Below are 16754 nucleotides of genomic sequence, written 5' to 3'. Positions count from 1 at the left end.
GCAGTGGAGACTCCAGTGGGAGGACAGAGGGGCCCCTCTCCTCCCTTCTTTCCAACCGATCAGATGCCGTGGTCACAAACTGTGGGATCTGAGGGACTAAATGACTGGGATCAGTATTATCTCCGATTCTGGTTATTATGGACAGATATCTGCTCTATTATACAGCTGGCACCCACAGAGTATGGAGCGAGCTTAGCCCATGAGCCTGGACTATACACACGCAACACAAATGACGCACCTGTATGACATTTTGCGTTCGGGGGTTAAGTGTAAGTGTAATTCTTTTTTTTAATTTTTTTATCCCATTTACTCTGAAATATTGGCATCATTCCATAAATAGATGCCCCCACCCTTGTGTACATGTCCCTTTTTCTCTTTATTAAGCTGACTGTTTGCAGTCCTGCCATTCCAGCGTTGCTGCCTCGTTTCCAGCTGCTTCCGGTCCTGGGTGAACTGGAAGTGCTGTTGTCCCTTAACCACTGCGGACAATCACTGGCCTCAGCAGTCACACGTGCTTGAATGGCACATCACTAACACCTGACTACCAGTGGGACTCTCGGCTCTTAGGCCCAAGGAACCCCATTAGGATTCATGCACACAAGCGTATTTTTGTTCTGCACACTTCTGCATTTTATTTAGATTGGATGCGAACCCATTCACTTCAGTGAGCGGCTGCAAAAAAAATATAGACAGAACACTGTGTGCTGTCTGCATCAGTATATCCGTGGCTGCAGTTCTGCAATAAAAAAAAAATAATCTAATATGTCCTATTGTAGGCCGTTTTGCAGACAAGAATAAGAAATTTTTATAGAAGAGAAAAATAAAATGTCGCAATGTTCTTGGTGTTATCCTTGTTTTTTTTTTTTTGGTCCGTGGGACGCAAAACACATATGGTTTATGAGGCCTGAATGTGGTTTTTTATTTTTTTTATACAGGACTTGTCTTCTCTTGGGGTGATGGAGATTTTGGGAAGCTAGGCCGTGGAGGAAGCGAAGGATGTAATGTCCCTCAAAACATTGAAAGACTCAATGGCCAAGGAGTATGTCAGATTGAATGCGGAGCTCAATTTTCATTGGCATTAACAAAATCTGGTGTTGTATGGACATGGTAAGTGGCAAATATAGATTCTGCATGTGTATTTTTACAGTAATTTTGTGTGTTTTGTTTAATTCTGTACAAAAATGTGTAAAAACCAATGCCTAAAACAAGGTGTAGCGCCTTGCAGGAAAGATCAGCAATTGTGCCATCACGTTAAACTAGCAATGACATTGATATACTTGGGGGGGGTGCAAGGTTCTAGTTTTATTGTTGGCATAAATAGTGCTCCGTCTTGTACTTTGCTTGCGGTCAAGTGACTAAGCACCCTGAATGCCACTGTTAACACAGCCTAGCATAGTAAATGGATCCAAAGATGAAGCTGCACTTAAGTTTTAAACTTCCGTTTGGCACCTTCTGTCGTGTATGTGACTGATACAGAATGTATTGAGATACTGCATAATATTTCAGGGGGAAAGGTGACTATTTTCGCCTGGGTCATGGCACCGATGTCCATGTGAGAAAACCACAAGTTGTTGAAGGCCTCAGAGGAAAGAAGATTGTTCACGTTGCTGTTGGAGCACTACACTGTCTTGCAGTAACTGACACGGGGCAGGTGAGATATTCGCACACGCGTTCGGTTTCTAATGATATCCTTTTCCATAAAGTGCTGGGAAATAAAAGTATTAATTGTTGTATATTTTCAGGTCTATGCATGGGGGGACAATGATCACGGGCAGCAAGGTAACGGAACAACAACTGTCAACAGAAAACCTACCCTTGTCCATGGTCTGGAAGGACAGAAAATAACCCGTGTGGCCTGTGGGTCCTCTCACAGTGTGGCCTGGACAACAGTGGATGTGGCAACACCTGCTGTTCACGAACCTGTCCTCTTTCAAACAGCTAGGGATCCCCTAGGAGCCTCATATCTGGGTAATCACATTTTTACGCTAAAAATACTAATCCAGTTAAACCTTATACAATGCTGACCACCAGGAGCATAAAGGAACAATGGGGCAGATTGACTAAGCAAAACACGCCAGCATTTTGTTACAAACTGCACTGAAAAACCGCCATACATGCTGTATGGCAGATTTATTATGCATTTTAGACACTTTTGCGCCTTGCTAATCAATTCTCTAGAAAAGGGACATGGATAGAAGAAGTCTTAGAATTGTGGCACAAAATGCTGAACTAACCAAGAGTTAGGGCTCTTTCACACTTGCGTTATTGTCTTCCGGCATAGAGTTCCGTCGTCGGGGCTCTATGCCGGAAGAATCCTGATCAGGATTATCCTAATGCATTCTGAATGGAGAGAAATCAGTTCAGGATGCATCAGGATGTCTTCAGTTCCGGAACGGAACGTTTGTTGGCCGGAGAAAATACCGCAGCATGCTGCGCTTTTTGCTCCGGCCAAAAATCCGGAACACTTGCCGCAAGGCCGGATCCGGAATTAATGCCCATTGGAAGGCATTGATCCGGATCCGGCCTTAAGCTAAACGTCGTTTCGGCGCATTGCCGGAGCCGACATTTAGCTTTCTCGCCCAGTTTCCTTGGGGGACACAGAAGACCTTGGGTATAGCTCATCTCCATAGGAGGCGTGACACTAAGTGAAAGCTGTTAAGCCCCTCCTCCACAGCTATACCCTCAGCCTGGAGAGAGAGACTGCCAGTTTTTTGCTTAGTGTCCAAGGAGGCAAGACACTCCCTGCTCTGCAGGGCTGGTTTCTCCTTGTTTAAATTTTAGATTTTTACTTTTTTCTTTTCTTTTTGTTCCAGATCATCAGGGATAACAGAGACGCACTAGACCTCTCTGTTCTCCCGGGGTTGAGCTGCGCCAGTGCCGGTCACCCGCACTGCTGCCTCCCCCACAGAAGACAAGGTGGATCAGGGCAGCCCAGCTCCCCTACATCCCGCCAGCGCAAGGGTCGCCCGCACGCCAAGTCCCTCTTCCAGCGTCCTGCCACTACGGTGCCAGTAGCTGAAGGGGCGACCCTGCTGGAATGGACCGAGGGTGAAGACGGCTGTGGTAAGAGAGAGGCTTCTCCAGCCCTACGTCCCCCACCCCCCCACCCTGGTCTCCTGCGTGCCTGACCCCCATATTGGGCCTCTAGTCCCCTGCTGGATTTATGCTGGCCCCTGGGGTGCCGCAGCGCGGCAATCTCCTTCTGCCTTACCCCCCCCCCCCCCTGCCTGGCTCCCATAGACATGCAGCCAGCTACAGAAGCGGCAACATAGTTTATTTCTCTATCAGCACAGGCACCCGGTCTCTGGGTCCCCCCCTACATCTCCTACCGGAGTGTTGCTCCAGGCCTGAGGCTCCTGACGGCTGTGGAGTAAGGCCTCGCCTCCGGCCGACATTGGTATTCCGGTGCGGCCGGGCTCCGCAAAATCTTAGCCCAGGCTCCGCGGCCTGCTAGGCCGCCATTCCGGGTCCCTGACTTTTCCGGCCGGCGGGGTGGGCTCCCGCGGCCGGCAAGCCGCCATTCCGAGCCCCTGACTATTCCGGCCGGCGGCGTGGGCTCCCGCGGCCGGCAAGCCGCCATTCTGGGCCCCTGACTCTTCCGGCCGGCGGGGTGGGCTCCCGCGGCCGGCTTTGGGCTTGACTTCTAGGCCCAGCAGGCCCCGGCCGACCGTCGGTGCCGGTCGGTGGGGCTCCGCAAATTTTGGCCCAGGCTTCGCGGCCTGCTGGGCCGCAATTCCGACCGGCCCGCGGGGTGGGCACCCGCGGCCGGTTTGATGCGCCACTCCGCCTCAGGTCCCGGCGGTACATACCGGGCGCCGCAAATTTAGACCCCGGCTTCACGGCCTACTAGGCCGCAAAATTCCGGCCTCTGGTGGAGGGGGCGGGAACTTCTCCAGGCGCAAATTTTTCCCGCCGGGAGGTTCCTCCGCCCCCAGGGGATCGCAGCGCCGCCCTCCAGGCCGGATCCATGTTAACCCTTTGGGTACAGGCCAGATCCCAATGGGCCTGTATGGCTGGCCCCCCTTTTTCCTGACTATCTGTGCCCCTATATGGTGGCCCCCTTTAGCCTCAGAGAGGCTGTGTTTTTAATTAAAAAAAAATAATAATAATAATAATAATAACAGATTTCTTTTGGACTGCGCAGGACGCTGCAGCCTCATCAGTAGTGCTGCATGTCTGCATGCCCTCTTTCCACAGGCGGCATAGTGTTGCACTCCCAACCTGCGTCGCTGCTAGGGCATTTCCCCTTTTAGGCGGTTTTCCTGCCCTCTTCCAGGATACGGCGCTGGCCAAGTGCATGCGGCCCTTCCGTAGGCAGCATTCATCATCTCTCCAGTTATGGTGCCTGCCATGTGCATCCCCCCCCTCCTAGGCGGGATACTGCACTCTCCCTGGCTGCCGGCTGGCCATGTGCATGACCCCCTTTTAGGCGGAATACTGCACCTTCACCGGATACGGTGCTGGCCATGTGCACGACCCCCTTCCATAGGCGGAATGTTGCACTCTCTATGGATTTGCTGCCGGCCATGTGCACGACCCCCTTCTCTAGGCGGAACGCTGCACTCTCGCTGGATTCACTGCCGGCCATGTGCGTGACCCCCTTCCATGGGCGGAACGCAGCGCTCTCACTGGATTCGCTGTCGGCCATGCGCGTGACCCCCTTCCATGGGCGGAACGCAGCGCTCTCACTGGATTAGTTGCCGATCATGTGCATGACCCCCCTTTTTAGGCGGAATACTGCACTCTCACCGGATACGGTACTGGCTATGTGCACGACCCCCTTCCATAGGCGGAACGCTGCACTCTCTCTGATGGGCTATGATGTACTTATGTACTATGTTACTATGCTGCACTCTCACTGGTTTCGCTGCCAGCCATAGGCATGACTCAGGCAGCATACATACATCCCTCTGTCTGTGGTTGTTTTCTCGCAGGTACGTTACTGGCCATGTGCATGTACCCCATACATGGCGGGGTGCTTGCACTCTCGCTGGATCCGCTGTCGGCCATATGCATGACCCCTCTTCCGTGGGCGGTGTACGCACTCTCGCTGGATTCGCTGCCTGCCATGGGCATGCCTTCCTTCCTCAGGTGACATACACACATTCTCACTGACTGTGTTTGTCTCTCACCAGTACGTTGCTGGCCATGTGTATGACTCCCATACATGGCGGGTGCACGCACTCTCCCTGGATGAGATGCTGGCCATGTGCATTACCCCCCCCTTTTTTCTGGGCGGCATGCTACACTCACCGGATACCTTGCTGGCCATGAGCATGGCCCTCTAACATGGGTGGAACGCTTGCACTCCCATTGGATACGGTGCTGGCCTTGTGCGTGACCACCCCACAGTCCATGGGCAGAATTTGGCACGCTCATGAGATTCACGGCTGTCCTTGTATGGCTGTGCTGGACTTGTACATGTCCCCCTTCATTGGCAGAGTAGTTGCACTCTCGCTAAGTCAGTGTTGGATGTATTATTGCACACTCACTTAATGCTAGGATAACCCTGTGCATGTTCCCCTTTCACTAGGTGGACCTCCTGCGTTCCTGCTGGATTATAGGGTATGTCCTGCTTCTCTGAAGTAGGTACGGCCTTAGGCATCACTCCCTTTTGGGACCGGCCTTTGCACTCTTGCCGACTGCAGTTTGCCAGATACAATTTCCCCCCTTTCGGGGCGGACTGCTTGCGTTCCATCGCATGCTATACTAGGCTTGTGCATAACTCCCTTGCAGGTTGCACTTTGCAATTACGTACATGCTGTGGCACTCTGTGGCGACCCCCCTTTTTCGCTGAATTAACCTTTTTGCAGTGAGCGGACGTTCTTGTGCGTTGTTTGGGCCGTGTATGCCTTCTCCTCCTGTAGGTGGGTTGGCCTTCTCACTGCTTACGGGCTGCTCGTACGTATGCCTCATCTGCTTCCTGCGGCATACTTTTGTTTTCTTGGGATACGATGCTTGCCGCAAGCCTTGCACTCGTCTCTAAGGAGTTCATTCTGTCCACCTGACCCGGACGGGCTCTACTTGCTCTATGCTGCACGGAGCTGGGTGGTACTCATTCATTTAGTTGGCCCTTCATCCCAGGAAGTGTTCGTGGTTCCTAGATGCGTGCCCATTCGTCCTTCCGCGGTATTGCTTCCCTGCGCTAGTGGTCACATGGTCGAGAGTGCTGTTGTCTGGAGCGCCCCTCGAATTCTTCGTTGGCTCTGGCAGGACTGCGGTTCCCTTGCCTGCTCAAATTTCCTCCTCTTCGGATGTAGTGTGGTATGAGTCCTTCCTCTTGGCGCCTCTACGCTTCAGTCTGATCTGCTACCAGGTGCGGGCCGCCTTTCTCGGGAAGGTCACCCAAATTCTCTTGGGTGCTCGATTACCCAGGTCGGAGGACCTCCACCTTGGGTTCTTCAGGGTATTCGCCTTCTGCGAGGCGGTGAACCGGGCATCTCACAGTGTAGCAGGGTTCTGCTTTTGAGCTGTCCTATGGCTTCCCTGTTGCCCACTCCTCCGTTCGGTTGGAGGGTGTTATGCCGGCTTCTGTCTCGACTACCTTATCTCGCTGGCTCTGTTTGGCTCCCGCTCGGTACAGATCACTCCGATGTGGCTTCTGTCCCGCCAGACTTCAGAGGCTGTTCCTTCACTGTCCTCCCCTCTGGGGAGAGCATGGTTGTTCATGTGGATGGTTCCGGTGTTCCTTTTGGCCTCGTACTGTCTCCCTTGTTCACACTGGCTGTATTAGCTGTGCCTATTTACCGAGTCTACCGCGTTCTGTCCTCCCGCTGAGTGCAGATTGCGTGGTCCATTCTAAGACAATGGTCCTGCTGTAGACTTACCTTCTCGGTAACTTGGGGGGACTACCTTTCGGTCCAGATTGTCCTTTGATCTCCCACACCGGGACTGTAGAACATGGCTACATCAGCATGGACTTTAGCCTGTCTTGTCCTGGCATCTGGCGGATACTGGGCGGACCCTTTGGTTCCGTTCCGTCTGTCCTTCTGCTCCCCCACTCGGGTGGATACGGGACAACGTTGCTCGGGGGCCGACGGGACCAGTTTTGTCGACTTCTGCCCGTGTTACTGGTCTGCGCCTGATCACATTGGGTTTTCGCCCGCTTGCCAGGCGACTCCAGCGGGTTCGCTATTGTCCGCTCCTGGCTGTATTTTCGTCCAGGATCTGTCGTAAGACTTATGGTTTTTTTGTCTGGGGTTCTGTGGGAAGCTGTGCATTCCCCACTCTGACTTTTTCTCTCCCCATGGTTCTGTCTTTTTTCCAGTCCGGCCTGGACCTGGGACTGGGATTCCTTTACTTGAGGTGTCAAGTGTCAGCGCTGTTCTTCCTCTTCCAGCGTTCCCCGGCCCTCTGGGCCTGTCAAGACCTCCTTACTCGAAATGGCTCTTGGGTTCCTCTGTACTGTCCTTCGGTACCGCCCTGGGAACTACATACTGAGCTCTCGGCGCTCCAATCTTTTCCTTGGAGCCGTTACAGAAGTTCTCTCTACCCCGCCTGTCCTGTACGGTTGTGTTTCCGTATCAGTCGTGTCTCTGACGGGTGCCTGAATGGCCCCTTTTTTTGTTCTGAGCCTTCTGTCTTTTCCCAGGACAGGGCTGTTTCTACATCCCGTTCCTTCCTTCTGAAGGTGGTGTTTGCCTTTCGCTTCAACACTTCACCGATTTGGACGTTGTTTGGGCCTTGCCGGTTTTACTTGGAGATCTCCGACTCTTGTCGACGTTCGGTCTCTTGGGTTTCCTGGAGGTCCGCGCTTAGAGTTGACGGACTCCAGGGTGGTTTTCCTCCACTTTATCAGATTGGCTATTGCTGAGGTTACCGCACCGAGGGCAGGATTCTGCCTTTGCTGTCACCGTTCATTTCACCAGAGCGGTCGGTGCCTCCTGGGCCGGAGGCATTGGGCTTCGGCCATGCATTTGAGCAAGGCGGCCACAGGTCTTCCTTGCACGCTTTACAGAGTTCTACAGGGTGCATACTCTGGCTTCGGCGTATGCTGCCTTGGTCCGCCTGGGTCTGCAGGCGGCGGTTCCTTGATGCCTTCGGGTGCTTCGCCTTGGAGCTGTGGTCCCTCCCCTTTTGGACTGCTTTTGAACGTCCCAAGGTCTTCTGTGTCCCCCAAGGAAACTGGGCGAGAAAACGAGATTTTTGTATAACTTACCAGTAAAATCTCTTTCTCGCTCTTTCCTTGGGGGACACAGCACCCACCCATTCATTGTTTTTCTCTACACGGTTTCTGAGTTTGTGTTACCCGTTGGGTAGTTGGCTTGTTGGTTCCTTGTTGGACTTTGCCTTTTCTCACTGCTTGGACACGCAACTGGCAGTCTCTCTCTCCAGGCTGAGGGTATAGCTGTGGAGGAGGGGCTTAACAGCTTTCACTTAGTGTCACGCCTCCTATGGAGATGAGCTATACCCAAGGTCTTCTGTGTCCCCCAAGGAAAGAGCGAGAAAGAGACTTTACTGGTAAGTTATACAAAAATCTCGTTTTTTCAGAGTGGTTACCATGGCTGCCGGGACGCTAAAGTCCTGACAGCCATGGTAAAGTGTAGCGGGGAGCGGGGGAGCAGCATACTTACCGTCCGTTCGGCTCCCCGGGCGCTCCAGAGTGACGTCAGGGCGCCCCAAGCGCATGGATCATGTGATCGCATTGGACACGTCATCCATGCGCATGGGGCGCTCTGACGTCATTCTGGAGCCGCACGGACTGTAAGTATACCGCTCCCCTGCTCCCCGCTCCTACTATGGCAACCAGGACTTTAATAGCGTCCTGGCTGCCATAGTAACACTGAAAGCATTTGGAAGACGGTTCCGTCTTCAAATGCTTTCAGTACACTTGCGTTTTTCCGGATCCGGCGTGCACCTCCGGCAACGGAAGTGCATGCCGGATCCCAACAACGCAAGTGTGAAAGAGGCCTTAGCCTAAAAAATGGAAGTGCCTAACCTGTCTATAGAGTTGTACCAAGTGTGCCTCTTTTGTCTCTCTCATCTAGGTTTATGCTGTCTAAATTAGATGTTGACTTATTTCCCTTGCTTTCTTTAGTTTTCACTATAATACAATTCCCATGTCTTTACCTGGTTCCCATAATGAGGATACAATTCAAGCAGATATTGTGATTGGTTTGTAACAAATATAGCACATGAACAGTCTTTTAAGAGCTCATCTTTGCTTTATTTTAATTTTTTTAAGGTGTACCTTCAGATCCAGAATCTTCATCTACTTCCAGCAACAAAATCAATGGTGTGAACAATACCAAGTCAAACCGTCCATCCCTTGCAAAGATTCTCCTATCTATCGATGGGAATTTAGCCAAGCAACAGGCGCTCTCTCATGTTCTTACTGCATTGCAGATCATGTATGCGAGGTGAGGAAGTGCATCGCTGACAGTGTGCACAGAACGTCTTTATAAAGTCATTTGCATTTAAGCTAGTTTTTGTTAGGGATTCAGAATTCCCTGGTTAGAAGTATGATATGGTAATAGACTTTGTGGTAGCACTACTGTACACAATTCCAATTGTACCCAGAAGAAATATGTTCAAGATGCAATCTGTGAAGAAAAGGAGGAGCGGGAACATTTTACCCTTTTGAGGAAACTAATCACTTACTTGAGATTAGGATTTAGATGAAACCCATTCTATGTACACAGATTTTTCAAGTCAGTAGAAACACATTTGCCAATTAAGTTCTCCCTTCCCATTTTCAGCACCTTCTGGATTTCTTATTCACACCCTTTGTGTTTGATATCTAGCCATTTTCTTTACAAAGCTGATGCGAATAGTATAAACATGCCACTATACCGAGTAACGGGGTTGTTTCATGAAGACAACCCCTTATTTAAATAGATGCCGGCATATCACTGCAAGGCGCCTCTTCACCCTTCTATTTATAATAAATGTAATTGGCAGAAGACCTATGGATGACTCCTAAATGGTGCCATGTGGTATTTTCTCTTTACAGGGATGCTGTTGTTGGAGCTTTGATGCCAGCCAGTATGATTGCTCCTGTGGAGTGCCCATCCACTGCCCCGCCTTCAGATATGTCTGGCACATCTAGCCCCATCAACAGTGATGATGTAGGCTTAGCTATGGATTTAGAGGATCGATTAAGTCCTAGCCCTTGGCAGGACAGACGTGGAGAGGTATGTATTTCAAAGCTGTTTGAAGGAACAATCCTTGTTTTTTTCTTTTTTGGTGTGAAAGAGAACAGATTGTTGAATCTTTTTCAATAGATTTAAAGAAAATTATTATTATTTTTTTCTTTTTTTTTTTTTACTTTTTTTTCTCTTTAAGGTGCCCACCTCTGAAGATGCAGTGACGCCCTCTGCTGTGACTCCTTCTGCTTCTGCAGCTTCTTCTCGACCTTTTATTCCAGTTACAGATGATCCTGGTGCAGCTAGTATTATTGCAGAAACAATGACCAAAACCAAAGTAGGTGATCACCACTGATCATGACATTTTTATAGAGCATAGCATAAATGCTATGGACACCTTTTGGGGGCATTTTTGGTATTATTGCATTGCATCTACTTGTGGCTACAAAACCTTTTTCCAATTGCATCGTATTAAAATTTTTCAGCCGTTTGTCTTCTACAGCCTTCAGATTTTGCTGCCGTGACAGCTTGATCTGTAGCCCTTATCTCTTCACTCCCGACAGCTCATAAACACTCAGGGAACCTGTCGCCATGAAAATGCAGTGCAGTCTGCAGGCAGCATGTTGCCCATCTACTCAGCTCCTCTTGCTGTGTAATATACCGCCTGCAGATGCACTGCATTTTCAGTGTGACCGGTTCTTATTAAAGGGGTTGTGCAGTGGCGTAATATTGATGACCTGTCCTCAGGTTAGGTTATCAATATCAGATCGTCAGGGGTCCGACTCTGATTGTTGTGTTCGTGGGAGCGCTATTTCCTCTTCAAAGTTTACTTTAAAAATAATAATAAAAAAAATACCCACACATTAACCCCATGTTACCCATTGTGTGAGGAGGGGTCACTTACTATTAATGTGAGGCACATGAAGGTCCAAATTGATTAAAACCATGTGCCTCACATTAATAGTAACGCCACATAATGGGCAACACAGGATTAATGTGTGAGATACTTGCTGTGGCGGGTGAGCAGACAGTGTGGACACTGTAGGAGGTACTGACTGAGAGTGGGATATTCTTTCATACACACACCAATAGTGGATCTTTCTCCCTCTCAGGCTCCTTGGTTCCTCTGCTCCCCCGCCCCAGCTCCACTGCCACTGATCACAACATGCCTTGCGCTGTGTATGTTCTGTCAGTTGGACCTGATACTAAGCTGCACAATAGTGCAAAGTGTGTGTCAAACCCAACCGGGCATCGAGATATCAAAAAAATATTGATATTTTGATACCCAGTGCAACCCTAAAATGAATGCCTCCAAAGGACAACCATTAATAAGCTGCTTTGAAGAAGCTAGTACATGTCTGGAACAACTTACTGTATTCACACACACTTTTTTATTTTATCTAGGATGTGGAAAGCCAGAATAAAGTGTCAGGCCCAGAGCCCCAGTGTTTGGATGAATTTACCAGTTTACTTGTATCCGATGATACTAGAGTCTTGGTTGACCTGCTTAAATTGGCAGTCTCTAACAGAGCTGGAGAAAAGGGGAAAGAAGTTCTCTCTGCTGTTCTGTCTGGAATGGGCACTGCGTACCCTCAGGTCAGTGCATCACTTCTTACGGTTGTTCTTTTAATTTATTGTGTAGAAATGCTAGGGATACACTTGTGAAGTTATGGGCTGAACAGGACAGCATGCTGAAATGAAAGCCATTAGCCTACTTGTGCTGGTCATAAATCCAGCTACATCTTTACTGTGTTAGTATCTGGTCCGTTTTTATTTTTCATAAGTCACCCATCTTGTTGTATCTCCATTTTTAAGGACATTACTTTCCTGTTCTCCTCCAGTAACCTGTTCATTTGAGGGTTTAAATGCCTTTATAAAACTGTGATTTAGTTCGCATGTTCCGTATTTCATGAGGAAGACCTGTCACCTTTCCTTACTTGTAACTACTTGCATTCCCCATGTAGTAACCATTCTGGAGCAGCTATTCTTCTGACTCTGACCGGGATGCTCAACCTGCAGCCCACTAGCTGTTGCAAAACTACATTTCCCAGCATGCCTGTTCAGCCTACAGCTATTAAGGCATGCTGGGAGTTGTAGTTTTGCAACAGCCTGAGGGCCGCATGTTGAGCATTCCCCTGTTGCTTTTACTAGGAGTTTTTGAATGAATTGGCAGCAGCTTTCAGTAAAGGTACTGCTGGGTGTTACCAATAGATGTGTCTCACTCTGTCCAATCAGTGCTGCCAGTGTCACTGTGCAGGGACACCCCCCTCCGACTGATACCCATTGGTACCTTTACTGCGGGCTGCTGACAATTCACTCATAAACATCTAGTAGAAATAAAAGGGCAACAGCAAACATAGTCATAAGAATAGATGCCCCTGAATCGCAGAATGCAAGTAGTTATTAAAATGGACATGTCAGGACAGGTGACGGGTTTAAATAGGCACTGTCCTTTCAACAAACTTTGCATAAATCAGTAGTATAAATGGGCCTAAAGAACTTTGTAATGTAGCTTGACAGAAAGAAAATGCCTCTTGTCATCTTCTCAACCACTTGTTCCCCTACTGAACTGCTCATTCACCATCAATTTACAGTTAAAATCTGTCTTGAGAGACACAACGGAGCTCATTGTGATGGATCAGGTTATATTCTGCCCAAGTTCATGGAGAGGGAAGAGGAGCGAGTTGCTAAAGGCGTAGAAATGCTGCTGCTGGCTGTAGTAACTTTTCTATCTCACCCCAGTGCTTCATTCACAAACTGCACTGCTCAGTCCTGCTGTTTAATGGCTTCCATCCTGCTGTTTCTGAGGGTGTTCTTCAGAAGAAGACAGTGCAGCAAGATCTCCTCTTCTTTATTTTCTGTGCATGGGAGACATCATAGCAGCTACTTTCCACCCACTAGCTAAGGGAAAACTGACAGACTTGGAGTCTGCAGAGGGAAAACTAGTGAAACCTGCAGACCACAAGTCATATCATTACCAGATAGAGTGATATTACTCACATGGAAGCTTATTCCAAAAAGTCACCTGTCTTGAATGGTGCAGAATAAAGGCTGTTCTTTTCTTTTTAATTATTACTCCAGGTAGCAGATATGCTGCTTGAACTTTGTGTCACAGAACTAGAAGATGTTGCCACAGATTCCCAGAGTGGGCGTCTCTCCTCACAACCAGTTGTGGTAGAAAGTAGCCACCCATATACAGATGACACCTCAACAAGTGGCACAGTCAAAATTCCAGGTAATTGTTTGCACTTTTTTTTATAGCATTTTAAAGAATATTGTATTGCGTTCTCTCTTAACCCTGGCAATCATGCATATTTAATGGGGTATTCCCATCTTGGACATTTGGGGGCATATGGCTAGGATATGCCCCCAAGGTCTTATAGGTGCGTGTCCCACCTCTGGGACTTGCACCTATACTTACAACGGAACCTGCAAAAAGTCGGAGGGCGCACCGCACATGCACGGCTGTCCTCCACTCACTTCTATGGGACTGCCAAAAATAGCTGGTTATTTTCAGAAGTCCCATACAAATGAATGTGAAGTTCAAGCACGGTCACCGATCTATTTGCTTTCAGCTTTTTATACAAGTCCCATAGAAATGAATGGAGGCCTTGCATGCACTGTGCACTCTCCTTCACATAGAAACATAGAATGTGTCGGCAGATAAGAACCATTTGGCCCATCTAGTCTGCCCAATATACTAAATACTATGGATAGCCCCTGGCCCTATCTTATATGAAGGATGGCCCTATGCCTATCCCATGCATGCTTAAACTCCTCCACTGTATTTGCAGCTACCACTTCTGCAGGAAGGCTATTCCATGCATCCACTACTCTCTCAGTAAAGTAATACTTCCTGATATTACTTTTAAACCTTTGCCCCTCTAATTTAAAACTATGTCCTCTTGTAGCAGTTTTTCTTCTTTTAAATATTCTCTCCTCTTTTACCTTGTTGATTCCCTTTATGTATTTAAAAGTTTCTATCATATCCCCTCTGTCTCGTCTTTCTTCCAAGCTATACATGTTAAGGTCCTTTAATCTTTCCTGGTAAGTTTTATCCTGCAATCCATGTACCAGTTTAGTAGCTCTTCTCTGAACTCTCTCCAAAGTATCAATATCCTTCTGGAGATATGGTCTCCAGTACTGAGCACAATACTCCAAATGAGGTCTCACTAGTGCTCTGTAGAGCGGCATGAGCACCTCCCTCTTTCTACTGGTAATTCCTCTCCCTATACACCCAAGCATTCTGCTAGCATTTCCTGCTGCTCTATGACATTGTCTGCCTTCCTTTAAGTCTTCTGAAATAATGACCCCTAAATCCCTTTCCTCAGATACTGAGGTTAGCACTGTATCACTGATTTTATATTCTGCTCTTGGGTTTTTACGTCCCAGGTGCATTATCTTGCACTTATCAACATTAAATTTTAGTTGCCATATTTTTGACCATTCCTCTAGTTTTCCTAAGTCCTTTTCCATTTGGTGTATCCCTCCAGGAACATCAACCCTGTTACAAATCTTTGTGTCATCAGCAAAAAGACACACCTTACCATCGAGGCCTTCTGCAATTTCGCTGATAAAGATATTAAACAATATGGGTCCCAGAACAGATCCCTGAGGTACCCCACTGGTAACAAGTCCTTGGTCTGAATATACTCCATTGACTACAACCCTCTGTTGCCTGTCCCTCAGCCACTGCCTAATCCATTCAACAATATGGGAGTCCAAGCCCAAAGACTTCACTTTATTGATAAGCTTTCTATGTGGGACAGTATCAAAAGCCTTACTAAAGTCTAGATAAGCGATGTCTACTGCACCTCCTCCATCTATTATTTTAGTCACCCAATCGAAAAAATCAATAAGATTAGTTTGACATGATCTCCCTGAAGTAAACCCATGCTGTTTTTCATCTTTCAATCCATGGGATTTTAGATGTTCCACAATCCTCTCCTTAAGTATGGTTTCCATTAATTTCCCCACTATTGATGTCAGGCTTACTGGCCTATAGTTGCCTGATTCCTCCCTACTACCTTTCTTGTAAATGGGCACAACATTTGCTAATTTCCAATCTTCTGGGACGACTCCTGTTGCCAGCGATTGGTTAAATAAATCTGTTAATGGTTTTGCTAGTTCAACGCTAAGCTCTTTTAATAGCTTTGGGTGTATCCCATCGGGCCCCTGTGACTTATTTGTATTAATTTTAGACAGCTGACTTAGAACCTCTTCCTCTGTAAAGACACATGCATCAAAAGATTCATTAGTCTTCTTTCCTAACTGAGGTCCTTCTCCTTCATTTTCCTTTGTAAAAACTGAACAGAAATATTCATTGAGGCAGTCAGCTAGTTCTTTATCTTCTTCTATATACCTTCCTTCTTTTGTTTTTAATTTGGTAATTCCTTGTTTTAGTTTCCTTTTTTCATTTATGTATCTGAAGAATGCCTTCTGGCCTTTTTTCCCTGACTGAGCTAATTTCTCTTCTGCCTGTGCTTTGGAAGATCTTATAACTTGTTTGGCCTCTCTCTGCCTAATCTTATAAATTTGTCTGTCATCCTCCTTTTTTTTTTTTTTTTTTATAATTCCTAAATGCTTTACTTCAGCAAATGGCATTTATCATGTAGAGAAAGTTACTACAAGGCACTTACTAATGTATTGTTATTATCCATATTGCCTCCTTTTCTGGCTGGATTGATTTTTCTATCACATTATACACTACTCGCTTCCAGGGGTTACAACCACCCTGCAATCCAGCAGTGGTGGTCGTGCTTTCACACTATAGGAAAAAGCACCAGCCTATGTGCGCTCCCACGGTCCCGGCCACCAGAGAGGTCGATGCTTTTTCCTATAGTGTGCAAGTACGGCCACCGCTGATAGATTTCCATGGTTAAGACCACCCTGCAATGGGCAATGTGCAGTGTGATGGAAAAATGAAGCCAGCCAGCAAAGGAAGCAATATGGGTAATCACAATACATTAGTAAGTGCCTGTACATGATAAATGCCACTTGCTGAATTGAGACAACCCCTTTAAATTAGCTCCGCCGGCTAACCATGTTCACTTTCCCACCCACTTTTCAAAACTGGACTGAGCGTAAAAATGCTAAATATTGCAAATTTTTGGCGCAGATAAGGCCAACAAACCCCAAAGCCCTTTTTTTTGTGCCTTTTTAAAGCCGTAATTCTGGAGCGTAGGCCCTCATTAAATTCAGGGCTTAATTAAATTCAAATTTAATTAAAATGTATGCAAAAAGCCGATGGCACATTAGTTCTGCAAATGGATCGCTGCTGAGTAAAGTGGTGAAACGAGAAGGAAAAATGCCATAATTAATGGGGGGAAAAAATTCCTTTCTCAGGATGGCTTAATATTTTACAGCAAAATGCAGATTTGGGACATCTCCCTCCCCCGTATTTTTGAATAATGACACAATGAGCCAGCAGTTGTGGGCACATGATGTCACTGTTGCCATAGAAATATAATGTCAGTGCAGAGGATTAATGTACTCCTCATATCCCAGGCTGTGGGGCGCAATGTTCTAGGATCCCTGGAAACACCGGAAAGTATGTGCAACTGTTCTCAGCTGTATATAAAGCTCTGTAGGTACAGGAACACAGCGTACTTCTTCTGTACTGAGCCGTCTGTCATTTAGGGATCTGATTCTTTACTCTGCTGGATGCTA

General features: G+C 47.6%; 1 protein-coding gene across 4 annotated transcripts in view; it reads left to right on the top strand.

The window, feature by feature from the left end:
• Positions 1 to 16754, top strand: part of HERC2 (HECT and RLD domain containing E3 ubiquitin protein ligase 2) — a 222288-nt gene that overhangs the window by 154447 nt on the left and 51087 nt on the right. For all 4 annotated transcript variants that reach the window (XM_040425137.1, XM_040425134.1, XM_040425136.1 and 1 more), the window contains exons 63-70: positions 936 to 1107; positions 1507 to 1651; positions 1743 to 1968; positions 9185 to 9359; positions 9953 to 10133; positions 10285 to 10422; positions 11490 to 11681; positions 13167 to 13320. In XM_040425137.1, the coding sequence (XP_040281071.1) occupies positions 936 to 1107; positions 1507 to 1651; positions 1743 to 1968; positions 9185 to 9359; positions 9953 to 10133; positions 10285 to 10422; positions 11490 to 11681; positions 13167 to 13320 (1383 nt within the window). The remainder of the gene's footprint in view (positions 1 to 935; positions 1108 to 1506; positions 1652 to 1742; positions 1969 to 9184; positions 9360 to 9952; positions 10134 to 10284; positions 10423 to 11489; positions 11682 to 13166; positions 13321 to 16754) is intronic.

This window comes from Bufo bufo, chromosome 3 (genome assembly GCF_905171765.1).
Source record: "Bufo bufo chromosome 3, aBufBuf1.1, whole genome shotgun sequence".
Classification (NCBI taxonomy): domain Eukaryota; kingdom Metazoa; phylum Chordata; class Amphibia; order Anura; family Bufonidae; genus Bufo; species Bufo bufo.
This window is presented reverse-complemented; position numbering and strand designations above follow the sequence as displayed.